At 41.5% G+C, this 15,195-nt stretch overlaps 1 protein-coding gene across 11 annotated transcripts in view; it reads left to right on the top strand.

Annotated features, from left to right (window-relative positions):
• Positions 1-15,195, top strand: part of DOCK3 (dedicator of cytokinesis 3) — a 185,327-nt gene that overhangs the window by 161,336 nt on the left and 8,796 nt on the right. For 6 of the 11 annotated variants that reach the window (XM_030957084.1, XM_030957080.1, XM_030957079.1 and 3 more), the window contains 12 exons: positions 970-1,111; positions 1,787-1,953; positions 2,476-2,562; positions 3,021-3,200; positions 4,160-4,243; positions 5,498-5,614; positions 6,029-6,150; positions 7,620-7,755; positions 8,315-8,396; positions 10,291-10,443; positions 13,831-13,949; positions 14,853-14,940. In XM_030957084.1, coding sequence (XP_030812944.1) covers positions 970-1,111; positions 1,787-1,953; positions 2,476-2,562; positions 3,021-3,200; positions 4,160-4,243; positions 5,498-5,614; positions 6,029-6,150; positions 7,620-7,755; positions 8,315-8,396; positions 10,291-10,443; positions 13,831-13,949; positions 14,853-14,940 — 1,477 coding nt within the window. The remainder of the gene's footprint in view (positions 1-969; positions 1,112-1,786; positions 1,954-2,475; positions 2,563-3,020; positions 3,201-4,159; positions 4,244-5,497; positions 5,615-6,028; positions 6,151-7,619; positions 7,756-8,314; positions 8,397-10,290; positions 10,444-13,830; positions 13,950-14,852; positions 14,941-15,195) is intronic. The other 5 variants (XM_030957086.1, XM_030957085.1, XM_030957082.1 and 2 more) reach the window with 3 other exon arrangements.

Here is a 15,195-nt window from a genome sequence, read left to right as displayed (position 1 = left end):
GATTGGTCTTGCACTAGGAGATATTAATACTGATGAAAATTGTGGTTTGTAAGGGTTAAGACACTGGAATACAATCTTCCTGACGCTGAGGAATTTAGAAATCCTATATTGTGCTGTTTGGAGTTAAGAGATAGCTCAAAAAGCATCCAAGAACTCTGCACAAGTGGTTTAATGCCTCAAGAGTCATCTAAATGCAGTTTTCCATTATTAGCAGAAATGAAATTTTGTTCATCAAGAGGAAAGTGCTTTTAGGGCTGAAGGGGAATTTGTTAAGTGGCCACTGAGAATTGTTGGTAAACCTTTTCTGTATTACTGTACTATTGACAGGGGAGTTCCTGAGCATGTATTGTTCATCACCATCAGGGCTGGGTTCTATGGCTGTGATAATACAGCAGTGATTAAACAGTGATTTTTGTGAATAGTTTGTTGCAACTTCTTTCCAAGGAGAACTGATGAAATGATAAACACGTTAGTTTGTTGCAACTTCTTTCCAAGGAGAACTGATGAAATGATAAACACGTATCTCCCTCTGTTCTATCAGAACCTCAGGACTTTTATCCATCTGGTATAAAGAGTATTTGACAGCAGCTTTCCCAGTGTAGAACAGCCAAGCTGGTGACTTAAGTTTTAGTTGATACGTTTCAATATAGTCCAATTTAAAATAGTGGCTTTTCTGAAAAGCGGGGTAAGAAGGGACCACAAGACTGAATGCTGGGTGTGCCTGAATTAGAGTCATTGTGCTGCTCAGAGATCAGTGGAATAGTCTCCTCATTCATCACTTCTTCATGAAATACGTTGTAAAGAAACAGGAAGGGATAAAATACATCTACTCTCACATTAGCATATTGCCACTGTCATTTATCTTTGGTTTTGAAGAAACATGTAAAGTGAGACAGAAGTCAGTAGAATTTAACTTACTTTTAAGTAAGTCCTTTTAAGGACACTAATTTATGCTTGTCCTTCTTGCAGAACAAAGAATATGTGTGTCGGGGCCACGACTATGAGAGGCTGGAAGCCTTCCAGCAGAGGATGCTGAGCGAGTTCCCCCAGGCCATCGCAATGCAGCACCCAAACCACCCCGACGACTCCATATTGCAGTGTGATGCCCAGTGTATCCTTCTGTGAAAGGGCAGACTCTCCCTGGAGCTGGGGCAGAGCACAGAGGTAGAGCTGCATATGGACAAAACCAGACCCTGTCAGCAGCAGACAGTAACTGGTTTGTTATGGGATGTGGTGCTGGAGAGAGCGGGGAGTAGTGCAGATCATGTTCCATGTAGAAGGGAAAGGGCTGTGCTCAGTCATATCCATGTTTTAATGCTTTACCAACAGCATTGGCATCACACAGAGTGTGTCCCTCGGAGTATTCCTAATAAGTTCTCTTGGCCAATATTTTGTTGGGACTAGATACTATTTCCAAAGCACTATTTTCCATTCTGCTTATTTTTCTTACATCAGTATTTTACTTTTTTGCAAATTCCCTTTCTTTAAAACTGTTGAGCCTTTTTATACCCAAGGCTTTGAATCTCATTATTCTCACTGGTCACCTGTACAATGCTCAGTGCATTTAAGGACTGAACCACATCACATTTAAGGGGACTGCAGGGACTTTGCAGAGCTTAGTCATGGAACCTGCACTATTTGCCTTCTGAGAGAACAGCGTGGATACTGTGCGGGATTTGAACCGTAATGTCACTGTCAGCAAATGGAGTCTCCTGTGTGGGTTGCTGTTTCCTATTTGTCTTTCCTAACACATGTATAAAGCTTTCTTTGACTGCACAATTTCCAGATTTGCAGATCTATGCAGTGACTCCCATCCCAGACAATATAGATGTGCTGCAGATGGACCGTGTCCCCGATCGCATCAAGAGCTTTTACCGCGTCAACAACATCCGCAAGTTCCGCTACGACAGACCCTTCCACAAGGGCCCCAAGGACAAGGAGAACGAGTTTAAGGTAGAAGTAGCAAATAAGCCGTGCTTAAGTGTTCATCTCTTCAAGGTGAATACTGTCTTCTTATTTTATGCTGATAGAGCCTTTTAGATAATCTTGATTTGATAGCCAAAGATACTACAGTAACTCAAATATCCATGGTCTGATTGAATATTGTTGAGTTCTGACCTGCTTAAAGTATTGTCCAGTTTAAAGGTGTGTTATTTTAGTGCCCAGAGACACTGTTTGTTTGGCTGGACTTTTTTTTTATTACTGACACATAGGTCTACAATGTCTTTTTGGGTTCCATGACACAACTGGTGATTGGACAAGTTTTAAAAATTAATAGAAATGTTGAATATGTTGTTTCAAGCATACTGAATTCCTGGTTTGTTGTTTAGGTGACTTTCAGGAAGACCTTCTACAGAATTAATGCTTGGGAGGTTAATGCATTCTTTTCTGAGCCTTGCCCCCTTTGCACTTGTAAGAGTACAGAGGATGTGGTTGTGATTCACTGTTCCTCACAGCCTCAATTACTCCTTGCAGAGCTTGTGGATTGAACGCACCACTCTGACCCTGACTCACAGTTTGCCTGGGATCTCTCGCTGGTTTGAAGTGGAGAGAAGAGAACTGGTAACATTCATAATTCCTGTAATTGGGGGTCGAAATGTTGAGTTACTGAGGACATGGGATAGGCAGTGTAAAACTCATTGGGCTGAAATCTTGCAGTTTAAAATGGTGTTTACCAAGAGTTAAATACATCCTTTTTCTACCACTTCATCTAAATAATGGCTGAATGTAACCAGAGGAATTGTATTAGCTAATAATATAATGGAGACAGTGCCAAAAGGATGGAATAATTGCATTGCTGCCATGTCTTCGGTATATAGAAAGACATCTATTATTGCAACCGAGTGACCTGAAATCCAGCACTGCCAACAGTGGAGTTTGTTAATGTAGCTAATTTTCTACAAAGCGGTAAAAGTGAAGGGAGCTCACTGAACAATCCTGGAGTACCATTTTATTACAAGGAAGATAATAAATCTTAGTGAAGTGTCCACAGAATTAAAGTATATTTTATTGCCTTTGAGGTTGAAGTAAGTCCTTTGGAAAATGCTATTCAAGTGGTTGAGAACAAAAACCAGGAGCTGAGGACACTGATAAGCCAGTACCAGCATAAACAAATGCATGGCAACATTAATCTTCTCAGCATGTGTCTGAATGGAGTGATTGATGCCGCCGTTAACGGGGGAATTGCACGGTACCAGGAGGTGAGCCAGGCTCTGCTTCTCATTGAGCATCACCCTTCCTCAGTTTTATTTGCATTTCTGTTTCAATTACAGTATGGCTTAATAAGATAAGAAATTCTCACGTGCATTATGTAAAGATGGGTTATAGCCCCTACTTGGTTATTCTGCATCAGTGCTTGCATAGCCACGTGCAAGGAGGCTCCAGGGGTGGAGCTGGGATCTCACATGGAGATAGGTAAAGGTAACAGCAGGGTTTCTCAAAGATGACACTTGGCTTATCTGGAAATCCTCACTTAGCAGGTAAAACAGTGAAGCAGCTTTTTTAATATTGCTTACATTATAAATTCATTTTGCAATAGAGGCTGTGGGACTGGTGGTAAATGATTAGGTCTGGAATCAGGAAAAACCACTCATTCATGCTATTGAACCATTATCTTTGCTGACGGGCTAATTTCAGACTCGCTGTAGAACTAAAATGATGTTAAATACAATATCCAGCATCATCTCTGGCAAGCTGTTACTTAAACTGAGCATTGCAAAAGGTAGGTTTAGGGTAAAATACTGAAAAATTGCAGCAGTGGTTCAGGGGTTTGGGATGCATCTTCACAGCAGAGCCATGGAGAGAATGCTCTTCAGGCTTTACATTAGCTGCCAATTCACTCACTAAATTCCTTTAGCTTTAGGCAGTTATGTGAAGGAAACTATAAAATTCAAATAACTGGAAGATACAAGGCTTAGTGGTATTGCTCATCACTGTCACAGGGGGAAACTTGGTCAGAGTCATGATTCAACAGAATCGTTTCAGCTGCCAAGCCCATTTTCTCTGCATCCCACAGTGCTAAAAAACAATAAAATTAAGCTCTGCTGTTACCTTAATATATTTTTTGTTTTCCTAAGATTTTTGAACCTTTTCCTTTCATCCTTTGACTCCAAGAAACCTTCCCATAAGCAAAAGGTACTTTTTTTTCCTCTTCCTGCAGGCCTTTTTTGATAAGGATTATATCACAAAGCACCCTGGAGATGCAGAGAAGATCACCCAGCTCAAGGAACTCATGCAGGAACAGGTACTATTTTTCAGGTGCAGAAGAACATTGCTACATTGTCTGGATTCAACAGCAGTCAGTCTAAACATCAAATCCAACTGATTCATTCAGAAGCAAAAGATTTTTGGTACAGGAAATCTAAATACATTCAAACAAAAACCAAGAGGGAAGTGGGCAAGGCAATTATGACAAGTCACTCACCTTATGGGATGTGAGGGAGCTCAGCTGAAAGTACATTAATTTTGTTTTCTACATTTATTATCCAACAGACATCTTGCTGCTTTTCAAGCCTGCCATTAATTTTTGGCATTTTGAACTATGTCTTCCTAGCAAATTTCAAAGATAATCAGAGGCAGGACAGGTCAGGCTTGAGATTGAAGTGGCAGAGCCACGTATGAAAACTTAATGCCTATTTATATTATCTGCAGTTTTATTTTTCCATAGTGTCTCCTTGAACATCTTGGTAGAGAAAGCTGCGGGATGCTTTGATGAGAATGAAATCAGATAATCACCTCCCTCTTAAGTGAAAGTTTGGAAAGATATACCCCATTAAACAATGTGCCCAAATCTGAATAGAGCTACTAGGCTTGTGCTTCAACAAATCACTGAATTGCATTTCAGATTCCCCATCTGTAAAATAATGCTTATCTCCCTTCAATCCTCAGGAGATGTTTGAAGATTAATTAGTTATTGTTTGTACAGACTTTGGATCATGTAGGGAATTACATACATCTTAAACCTCCTATCATTGCTATTTTCTTTCATCTGAAACCTTATATAATCTCATTCAATCATTAATATTATATGTTTGACCTTTGAAAAAGTGACCTTTAGAAGTAACTAATGAGGAACAGGAGGAGTGACTGCGTGTGCCACACTGCTGCAGTTCGTCTCAATTATCAGAAACTCCTTTTAGAAGTCTCTGCTGGCAGCTCAGACTCTGTCCCTGGCACTGGGAGGAGTTTTTGTCACAGGGCATTATCTGTGTGAGGGCATAATGATGTTCACTCTGCAGAGAGAATCTAGCTGGTATTTTTTTTGCAGTTATCTTGTAAGAAAAGCAATGCAACATGACACGAATGTACTCGTCTCACACTTAAATATTTGTTGCAGTAGTATGAACTTGCCAGGACTCCAAGGCTTGCTTAATTAGCAGCAGTCTTCTAATGGACAGTGGTATATTCCTTGCAGATTGCCAGAACTGCAGGACAGACTTCTGTTCTCTCTCTTAGACACAATTTATTTGGGTTTCTGATGTTGCATTTCTTTTTCCAGGTACATGTCCTAGGAGTGGGTCTGGCAGTCCATGAGAAATTTGTACACCCTGAAATGCGTCCCCTGCATAAGAAACTGATAGATCAGTTCCAGATGATGCGATCCAGTCTGTACCATGTAAGCCAACAGTCACTTTTCCAGTTTTGAATTATATGATTAAGCATCTGTCAGTTGCAGTAAGGTTCACAAAAGAACTGGGCTGATACAGCATTGATTGAACCTACTGGACTGCCAAATTACCAATGGAATTCTTGATTGTTGTGCAAGAAGGCAGTTGTAGAAAATATGTTAACTTGGCCTTTCAGCAAGAATTGTTAATATTTGTAGGTTCTTTGTCGTATCATGGAGCAATTGTAAAGCTTAATTTTCAGCTGCTATTTCACATAGCAGAAAATTATGTAAGGCAGAGGAAGATTACCAGGAAGTGTTGAATGTTCTCTTCAAAAGAAGTCCCATAACTGGAAGTAGCATGAATGAAGAAAACTTGCATTTTTCCATGAGTGACTTAGCTGAAGTGTGTTTGCTCTGCAGGAGCTGCCTGGTTTGGATAAGCTGAGCCCAGCCTGTTCTGGCTCCAGCACCCCCCGCAGCAACGTGCTGGTGTCGCACGGCCCCATGAGCCCAGAGAGCATCAAGCTGGTGCATCGACACAGGTAACCCCTTCCCTCTTCTTCCCAAACACCCAGGGGCTCTGCATGCTGTTCCACCAAGGCTCCAGGATCCAAGGAGTGCTTAGCAGTACTGCAGGAGGGACAGCAGGACTTTAGGCAGCAGTGCCTTTTGTCTTCACTCGGTGCTGATTATCGGAGAATTAGAATAAGAAAGTTAAGAAATCCAACTTGCAGCAAATGCTGAACACCTTCAGGTGTGACTCCATCACCTCACTTACTGTAGAGGCAGAAACGCAAATCTGCCACTCGGTTCTCCAGACTTAATCTGACTTCGAAGGTCCCAACCTCTCCTACTTCTGTTGCACCAACAGCAAATAACTGGGTCCTTATCTACCATAAAATTGTATGGCTTGTTTTAGAACCCAACTCAATATGTACCCATTTTGAAGGATCAAAGCTGTTAACACCATTATTTTTATAATTCTGACTAAATCAGAAGCCAAATACAAGAAAGGCTGCCATGGTGTTTTGATCAGTACATCAAAAAATTACCCTGTGGTGCTTTTTCAAACAGAATGTCCATATATTAAGTCTAAGATAATGACAGAGGATAAAAATTGGCATTACAAGAACAAAATAGTGGTTTTTATATCCAGCCAACATTGCTTATTTGAAAATGCTAATTGCTCTTCTGTGTTTATTTTTCTTATTGGGTCACTATATTTTAGCTGGTTTTAAAGGCTGGCATAAAAAGCTGTGGAAAGTTGGTCCATGAATCCAGGATGGTGACATTCTTTATGCTAGTACTGAGTAGCTTATACTGCTCCCATGGCTTAGCAGTTGATAAACAGTATCTGGGTGATAACTTTTTTCCTCAAAATTCCTCACTTTGAAAAGGCTTTTTTAGTTTTTAGGACAAACTAGGGGAATGCTGTAGTGTACAGTGTATTTGTGTGTGTGGTTCAGAGTGACAAAGAAAAGTTCATTCCCTGAGGGAGATCAGGGTACAGCCTGCACACCAGCTGGGCTGTATTAATTTACTGTCATCTACAAAATTGCCTTCAACTGTAATGCTGAGGCCCAATGCATGCAATAAGGAAAACTGGGTTTTGACCCGTGTGTCTTGTGCTTGGATTCCTTTGGAATGGTTTTTTTAAGCTGCTCCCACTCATCTTAGCATTAAAAATGTGAGTGGTTTCAATGTGTTCTGTTATAAACAAAACAAATATGCACCCAAGGTCATAATGTGACATTACCCTGGGTTGGGGTTCTGAAATTCAGTATCCTATATACTATTCTGTTTTGTCTGTAATCTTCTTGTCACCTCTTTCATATTTACCCACATTTATGGATTTGTTTGAGCTCATTTGGCCTTTTCAAAAGTGTTTGACATCCAGAGCTGACCTAAAGCAGCAGGTAACTGCAGGTACTTACTAGTTTGGAAAAAAATCAGGCTTCACAAACAGGTTTAAAAAATAATTATGCCCTTGCTCTGTCTGGTTTTTTTCCAGCCCGCTGAACATGCTTGGTTCAGTCCGACACTCCTCATCCTCTCTGTCATCGCACACCTCCAGTGAAACAGGAAACCTGGTTATCCTGACAGACAGCTCTGTGGGGGAGACTGCTGAGGATATGTACCACATGCAGGTACAGCTCCAGCACAGCCAGCAGCGCTGGCTGGGAACAGCACGGAACGCGTTCCAGAGGGTTTTGCTTAGGAGCAGTACACTTTACCTGTGCACATGCTTGGATCTGTCAGTGGTATTTTTTTTCAAACTGGATAGGTAGTAGAATCTAACATTGTTCAAGAAATATGACAGTAACTCACTAGATTAACTTTGGGAAGAAATCTGTGTTTGTACAGTGACTGTAGTACTGCAGTCCAAGGTCACCCTGCTGCTTTCAGAAAGTGAGATTTTTGTCCCATTTTGTTTACCTGCCCTGTTGAACATGTGCAGTTAGTGCTGCTCTTGGTTTGGGGAGGTGCAACAAGTCCCACAGTCCTGAGTGCAGGTTAGCAGTGGCCTGCACTGAAGCTGGGGCAGCACTGAGCCAGCTGCCCTGGCTCATCCAAGGCAGGTAAATCCCTAAGGCACTGATGTGCTCAGATCTCTCTCGATGGTTTCTCTGCCTCCTGCAGCTTGTTTATCCTAAGCCCAGGTACCAAGGCTCAGTCACCAATGTCTCTGTTTTATCCTCATCCCAGGCTAGTCCTTCCACCTCCAGCCTGAGCTCCACTCACTCAGCACCATCCCAGATGATTAACTCTGCCCCTTCCAGCGCTCGAGGTAAGCATGGACAGGCCCTGCTGGGGGGCACCTGCAGGTGTTCCCTAAACCTGGCAACCTTGCTGACTTACAGGTGAAACACCACCTACATTGATATGTAACACTGTTTCTCTTTTGGACATGTAAATACCTCTTCAATACTTTTTCTTTACAAATGGTTTAATTCCCCATTTAAGCTTTTTTTCATCTATATATCAAATGTATCTCTAATACATGCTGGTTTCAGGCGGTTGAATTTCATAATGATTTCCATTGTTCCACCACAAAATTGTGGCAGGCAGTCTAGAGGAAAACAAGAATAGTCCTCAGTATAGTACTTAAAAGAGAGATCATGAAGACAAAGGCAAAGAAATAATTTTACAAGCTTAAAGAAATTATGACAAAAAAGGACTTGAGGCAGTTTAGCAGAAACATGTGTATACAAAAGTAGATGTATAGGATGAATGTTGAAAGATAGGAATTTTAAATAATGGAGATAAAGAAGGGCTTCCCTGCTGGGAAATTCTTGAAGAAAGGAAAAATATAAAAGCAGACTCTGGGGGTGCTCATATTGCCTTTGTGTTACAGTAGCTGGTCTTGATATTGCTAATTATTTTATTCCCCAGCTGAAGCAAAACCACTCCGTGTGATCTCCTGACTTTCACAACTTCTCTTCAAGGTTTTCGGTTTTTTCCTCTCATTTTGGATTCTCAGTTGCAGGTTCTACACCTCTTTTCACAGGCATCTGAAGAAGGTGTCCAGGATACAGTCAGAGATGAAGGCTGATATTTAAATCTTACCCCTTTTTCCATACAGGGGAATTCTGTGTCTCCTGATGGAGAGGGAATATGGAGAAGAGCCCTTTCTCTCAAGCAGTCTTGGGGCTTTTTTGCTCCATCTGCCAGTAAAATCCTAATTGACTGGCTGTTGTTATGACACAGATGCAGTAAGGTGATTTAATTGAGGGATCAGATGGAGTAGAAAGGTGAGAAGTGAACATCTTCAAATAAAGGCAAATAACTCAAATCGCTGCACTAATTACCAAGGGCTGGAAGGAAAATCATGACAAACAAAGTAACCAGGTGAAACTGGAATAGCAGGAGAGGGAAGATGGAACTGAGGAGAGGGCTATCATGTCAGGAAGGGGTCCCTAAGTGGATGTGCCTCAGCTGGCATGTGATTCTTAGGGGGGATCTGAAGGTTTTGCTGCTGTACTGTTTCATGCTGTTTTCCACTTTAGAAGTCCAGTGACAGGCTCACAGTGACAGGCTGTGACAGGCTGTGACAGTCTTCCTGAGCCTGATGACTGCAAAGCATCACCAGCTTCCCTCTTTACGGTATTATTCACTGTTGCTTAGAAACCAACGTGATGAATGCTCCAAAGGCTCTGGGCTGCTGGGTGAGCCAACAGCACCTCCCAGGGATGGGACCCAGACAGATTTCAAATGGGAAACAGTAAGAGAAGAAATGAGTTTGACAAATATTTATATAGCCTGTGATACAATGTTTCTTCTCTGCTGTCCTGTTCACTTGTAAATTAGCTGAGTACAGCATTCAGACATTAACCACTCGTGGGATTTCACTTCTAGTAAGGTCTCAGATGCAATCTGTGTTTCCCAGTGTGCCAGTCACTGTCCTGGTTATTACAACACTGTTGTTGGAAATGGAGCTCTTCCTAATGAGAAAAAGCCCTTACACTTTAATTCCACTGTGATAATGCAGCTGTGTTCTTCTCCTTGGTGATTCTTCCTTTTGTTTTGTTTTTTAACTGGGTGAATTTGATGCTTGTGAAAATGAGACCAGTATCACTGGCTGGAGCAAGGTATTTCACAGACATGACATGCAGCTCTGCCAATGCACCTCTATCCTTTTTTTTTCCTTTTTTTGGTATTTATTTATATTCTTTTTAATTTAGCGCTGGTGAAAGGTGCTGGATTGACACCACTGGAGGCTGAAGCCCTCTATTTCCCCACAGAGCAGATACAGCATGGGCGGCAGCTGTGCAAGTTCCCCCACGCTGCCCCCACCCATGTGCCTCATCTCTGTCCTGGAGGGACCACCTCTAGAGGTGAGAGGATAGTTCAGTCTCCATGACCCATCCAACCCTTGGCCTTTCTGCTGAGACTGCCAACAAAGCTACGAGAGTCACGATGCTGCAGCGGAACACTTGTCAGATGGGAAGTAGACAAAGGCCAACAATTCATTTTGTAAAGGCCACCTAAATTTATCAACTTAACATCTTTGCCATCTGTGGCTTTAACCTGAGCATGGTTGGGTAGGATTTCTAGGGTTTAGCCTGATTTTTAAATGCTTCTCTCATTTATTCAAATGATAATGCAGGTACTTAGACCACCTCCTCTGTTTTACTGCAGAGTCCTTTCCTGAGGAGATGGGTATCTTTAAAACAAATTAGTTCTATCAGTGACCAAAGGAAGCCATGACCTTTTGTATTAAGAATCCAGTAATTGAAATTGTTCTCCACTTCCAAAAAAATTACCCTTTTATGGATCTTTAAAATAGCAATACAGGTGATTCTTTGGCTTGTCCAAAGAAAATAACTAAGTTATTAATCTAAAAAGACTTTTTAAAGGATAGTCATCAGGACAGTTGATCAATTATTTGATTTCATCACTGAACTGCAAATTAAGGCATCAAAATTTACACTAGTTATAATATACACAAGTTACAGCAGAAGTCTTAGATAGAACTGAACTCAGAATACTGCAAGAATTTTCTAATTCTGTGCTAAGAATAGACATTAGTAGTTACTCATTATTACCAGTATGTATCTCTCAGTTTTCACCTGGCTTGACCCTTGAGTAGTTTCTTCCCTGTCAGGGAAGCACCACTGTTGTTGTGTAAAAGGTCAATAAGAAATTCAGTTCGGTTTGACTTCATTTGAGGTGGCTTATGAAGCACTGCTGAACTTTACTGCAGTTAAAAGATTACACAAGCCAGGGATCAGAAAGCAAGAAACTACCTCAAGAAGGCCTGGAAAGAGCTAGGAGTGAGTTAGGGTTTATCAGTAATTTAATTTAAAATACAATTAGGACTCCTGCAATGCACTCAAAAAGTAATTCCCACATGACACTTGACTGGCCTCTAAAGGCATCTCTGCTGCTCCCTCAACACTGTCCCTTGTCAACATGTAGAAAATGAGTCCTCGTGTCTTACTCAGCACTTCACAAGAATACATGTACTTATATTAAAACTTCCTTTTTAAATCAAAAAAAAAAAGGATTTGGTGCAGGAGCAAATTTTTTATAACCATAATAAAAATGATGAATCAGAAGAGATTAAATTATTTTGGAGTTTACATTAATGTTCAGTTTATTCCTTAAAATTAATACTTGTCACAAGTGGATTAATATATTTAAAATTTCTAAAGCAAAACTATCTCTGGCTTTAGCACAGGTTTTCCTTGCTCATTAGAAAGTACCTGCAGTGCTGCACACATCAAGTGCACCAAGCTACATGCTAAAAGGAGTAAGCCCTGGCACAGGCTGCAGTATTTTATTATGGCCACTGTCTGCTCTGGAAGCTTTAGAAGCTTTTGTTGACTTTGCTGTTTAAGTTTTGCCAGCCAGAAGCTGCAGTTATTGTGCTATCTGTCCAAAGCAGCAATACTTAAATTTTATTTGCAGACTGGACACTAGGCATAATCTGTTACCATTTTTGTAGCTGTAGTTAATGACAAATTTAGGGTACCAGTTTTTTAAACTACATTCTGCCAGCACATGTGGGAATTTTTAGGTTCTGCAGTCCAAAGTCTTTTGATGCTGTAATCCCATGTAAACTGACAGCAGGTAGAGGTGGTTTGGTCTTTGATATAAAAGAGCAAGGATGACAAGATAAATAAAAAGGAGAAAGTTTGCAGTGTAGGTTGTGCTGCGCTGTAGTTCTGGGCACACCTAAAAGTTCAGCATCTTAACATCTGTCCTGCAGAAAAGGACTATCTGTGACCTGTGAGGAAAAGACTCAGCACAAAGCGTTAACACTGTGTTCTCCAAGCTAATGTTGTACATAAAAGCAAAGAATGTCGTCTAATTATGTTTCTGTTCTATGTCTGGGGAGAAAATGAGTTCGGGACTAGAATGCAGATACTCTGCTACTATTCATGTCAGAGTGGGGGTGTAGATTAATCTGGCATCTGCCCCCCCCCCCCTTCCCCCCATGGAAATGTTGCAATTGTAGGACTTTATCCTGCATTCTGCTGGACACATTGTTCCTTCCACTGTGTGCTGAATATTAGTCCCAAAAACTGCATGTTTGCTTTTGCTGGGGTAAAAGCTGCATCAGCCAGCACCAATGCCTTTGCTCATATGTTGGAGTGCTGTCCAGGTAATGTGTGTGGTTGTGGAAGTTTGCCAGAGGGGGCATGTATTCCCCAAAAGCCGGCATGGCTCTGTAATGCGCTCTGTGCTGCCATCTGTTCACTGCGTGTTTGTGACGCAATCAAACAATCAGTGCAAATTACAGCTCACTTCAGCAGCTTCACAACATCAATCCTGCCTAATATTGTGCATCCCAAGGGTTGCGTGTATCAGTAGTGTCAGACTTTAGGAAGTCACTAATGAGAATCACTCTTCTGGCAAACCCACTGTCAGCTGTTGCACATCAGAAGGTGTACTGTTATGTGGCACTCATCTTGAAGGACAGGAGTCCCAAGTAATTCCACCTGCCAGGAAGCTGTTACATGAAATACCCCAATATTTTAAATGACAACTATACAGATAACTAATATATAAATCAAACTTATTATTCCTACTATAAAACTCTAAGCATTGGTAAATGTCTGGTATCATCAAAGGGCTCAGTACAGCACCACAATAGTAATCATCATTACAGCAGCATTGTAAGCAAAGTGCCTCTCACATTTATAGAATATGCTATTTATTATTGGGGTTGGTTTGCTTTAACAAGAGGAAGCTGACCAAGATAGCACCAATTAAATGGCAACACTTACCTCTATCCAGAATCAAGGAATAAAGTATTTTCCCACAGATTTATGCTTTAACTGAATGGTATATTTCAAGCTTTTATCCCTTTCTCCCACATTCAGTCTTAAAATGAACAATTTTATGGCATTTCTGTAACTCTACAATACTTTATAGGGCAAAGGAGCATTAGGCACAGCGACAGCTGATTCCACACAGATGCCCACTTTTTTTTATGTTTATAAGGAAGCACTTTGCAACATACAACTAGGGACACACACATCTTACACATCCTACGTGGTATGTCCTTAATTGTATACAAGAAGCCAGTTCTTACTCCATCCTCGTGCTATGCACCCACCAACAGCCAGCTGCTTAGTGGGCTCAGCACCATGTTTCCTTGAGTCCTGTGAGCTCGTGTGTCCAAGCCAAGTGCACAGGAGGACTGAGATCCCTGGGCATGCAGAGACATGGCTGTTGTTTGTCCTGTGTACGTGATTTTTCTCACTTGTTTACAGGCTCTCCCTCTCTACCAGATAAGTACCGCCACTCTCGGGAGATGATGATGTTGCTGCCAGCCCACCGGGACCGACCGAGCAGCGCCATGTATCCTGCAGCCATCATGGAAAACGGACAGGTAGCAGCTCTCATTTCTGCTGTGTCACTTCAACCACCTCCAACTGTGGCTGTACTTTTGCTGCTTTGACCACCTTAATGCTTTATTTTTTATTTTTGGAAAGCACAGCAATTTAGGATCATTTTCAGAGGTGAAGCAGAACTTTCCCTATTAGTCCACCCCTGGAGGCACTCACTGTAGCAGTTGAGTGATACAAACTCTAATGACTATTAAAATAGCAGACACATCCTGTGAAAATGGACTCACTTCCCAACTTTATCCTGTGAGCCCTGGTCCATTGCAAGTAGTCACACTATTTTCTTTTTTTGTTTAGAACCATGGCCATCCATCCTGCACTCTAGCCTCCAAGTTTATTCTAAATAACTTTCTGATTTCCAGAGGTATCAGAAACCATGAGAGGCTGAAATAATATACTGATAAATGGTTTCAAAAAAAGCTGTGCCCTAATTTCCCTGGACAAATTGAAAAGTGTGCCTCCATGTAAGCATTTAAATCTCACCCTGGCCTGAGCTTTTGAAAGGAATCTCCTGATGCTGCCCACTTACCACACTTGTATTGGAGAGCTCAAAGCATGCAAAGTCAATGATCAAACAAAGCCAAAGATAAACTTCAGAGGGAAAACAATGTATTCCAGCTGCTAATGGGCACAAGGCCAGGCTAGAGCTAGTCTGAAATAACTCCTCCAGAGAGCAGGAACTGTGGGCCCTCAGCACTGTTACACCCTACAGATCCACTCACCTTGCACTGCAGTACCTGCCGATGTAGGGACCGCTTAAGGTTCCCAGGGAATCCTTAGTTTAACAACTTCTTTGCTTAAAAAAACGAAACTGAAAGTCCCCATGTTGCCCCAGCTGTCTGTAACTTTTTTTTTAACTCTTCTTTGCTAACTTTCTTCTCTCTCAGCCTCCAAATTTCCAGCGCGCCTTGATCCAGCAAATGATTGGACCATGCAAACCTTGCAGTGACCCCAACCTGTCTGTGGCTGAGAAAGGTACTCCTCCTTTCCTTCTGCAGCATGCATGCTTGCTAGCTAAAAATTATTCCTCTGGTCATGCTACAGCAAGTAACAAATGGGCTTCTACATTTCCTGGCGGAGTGCATTACTCTCACACTTTTCTAATTAACAGTTTAATTAACTGGGCCTTCTGCCAACCTACTGTCATTTCCGAGCCTTCACAGTAGGGTGGGATGGCACAGACCTCCTTATTTCAGAAAGCTTTCTGAGTTTAGCATTTTGTTATTGAAA

Source organism: Camarhynchus parvulus, chromosome 12 (assembly GCF_901933205.1).
Source record: "Camarhynchus parvulus chromosome 12, STF_HiC, whole genome shotgun sequence".
In the NCBI taxonomy this organism is placed as follows: domain Eukaryota; kingdom Metazoa; phylum Chordata; class Aves; order Passeriformes; family Thraupidae; genus Camarhynchus; species Camarhynchus parvulus.
Note: the sequence above shows the minus strand (reverse complement) of the source record. Positions and strands in the feature narration are given on the sequence as shown.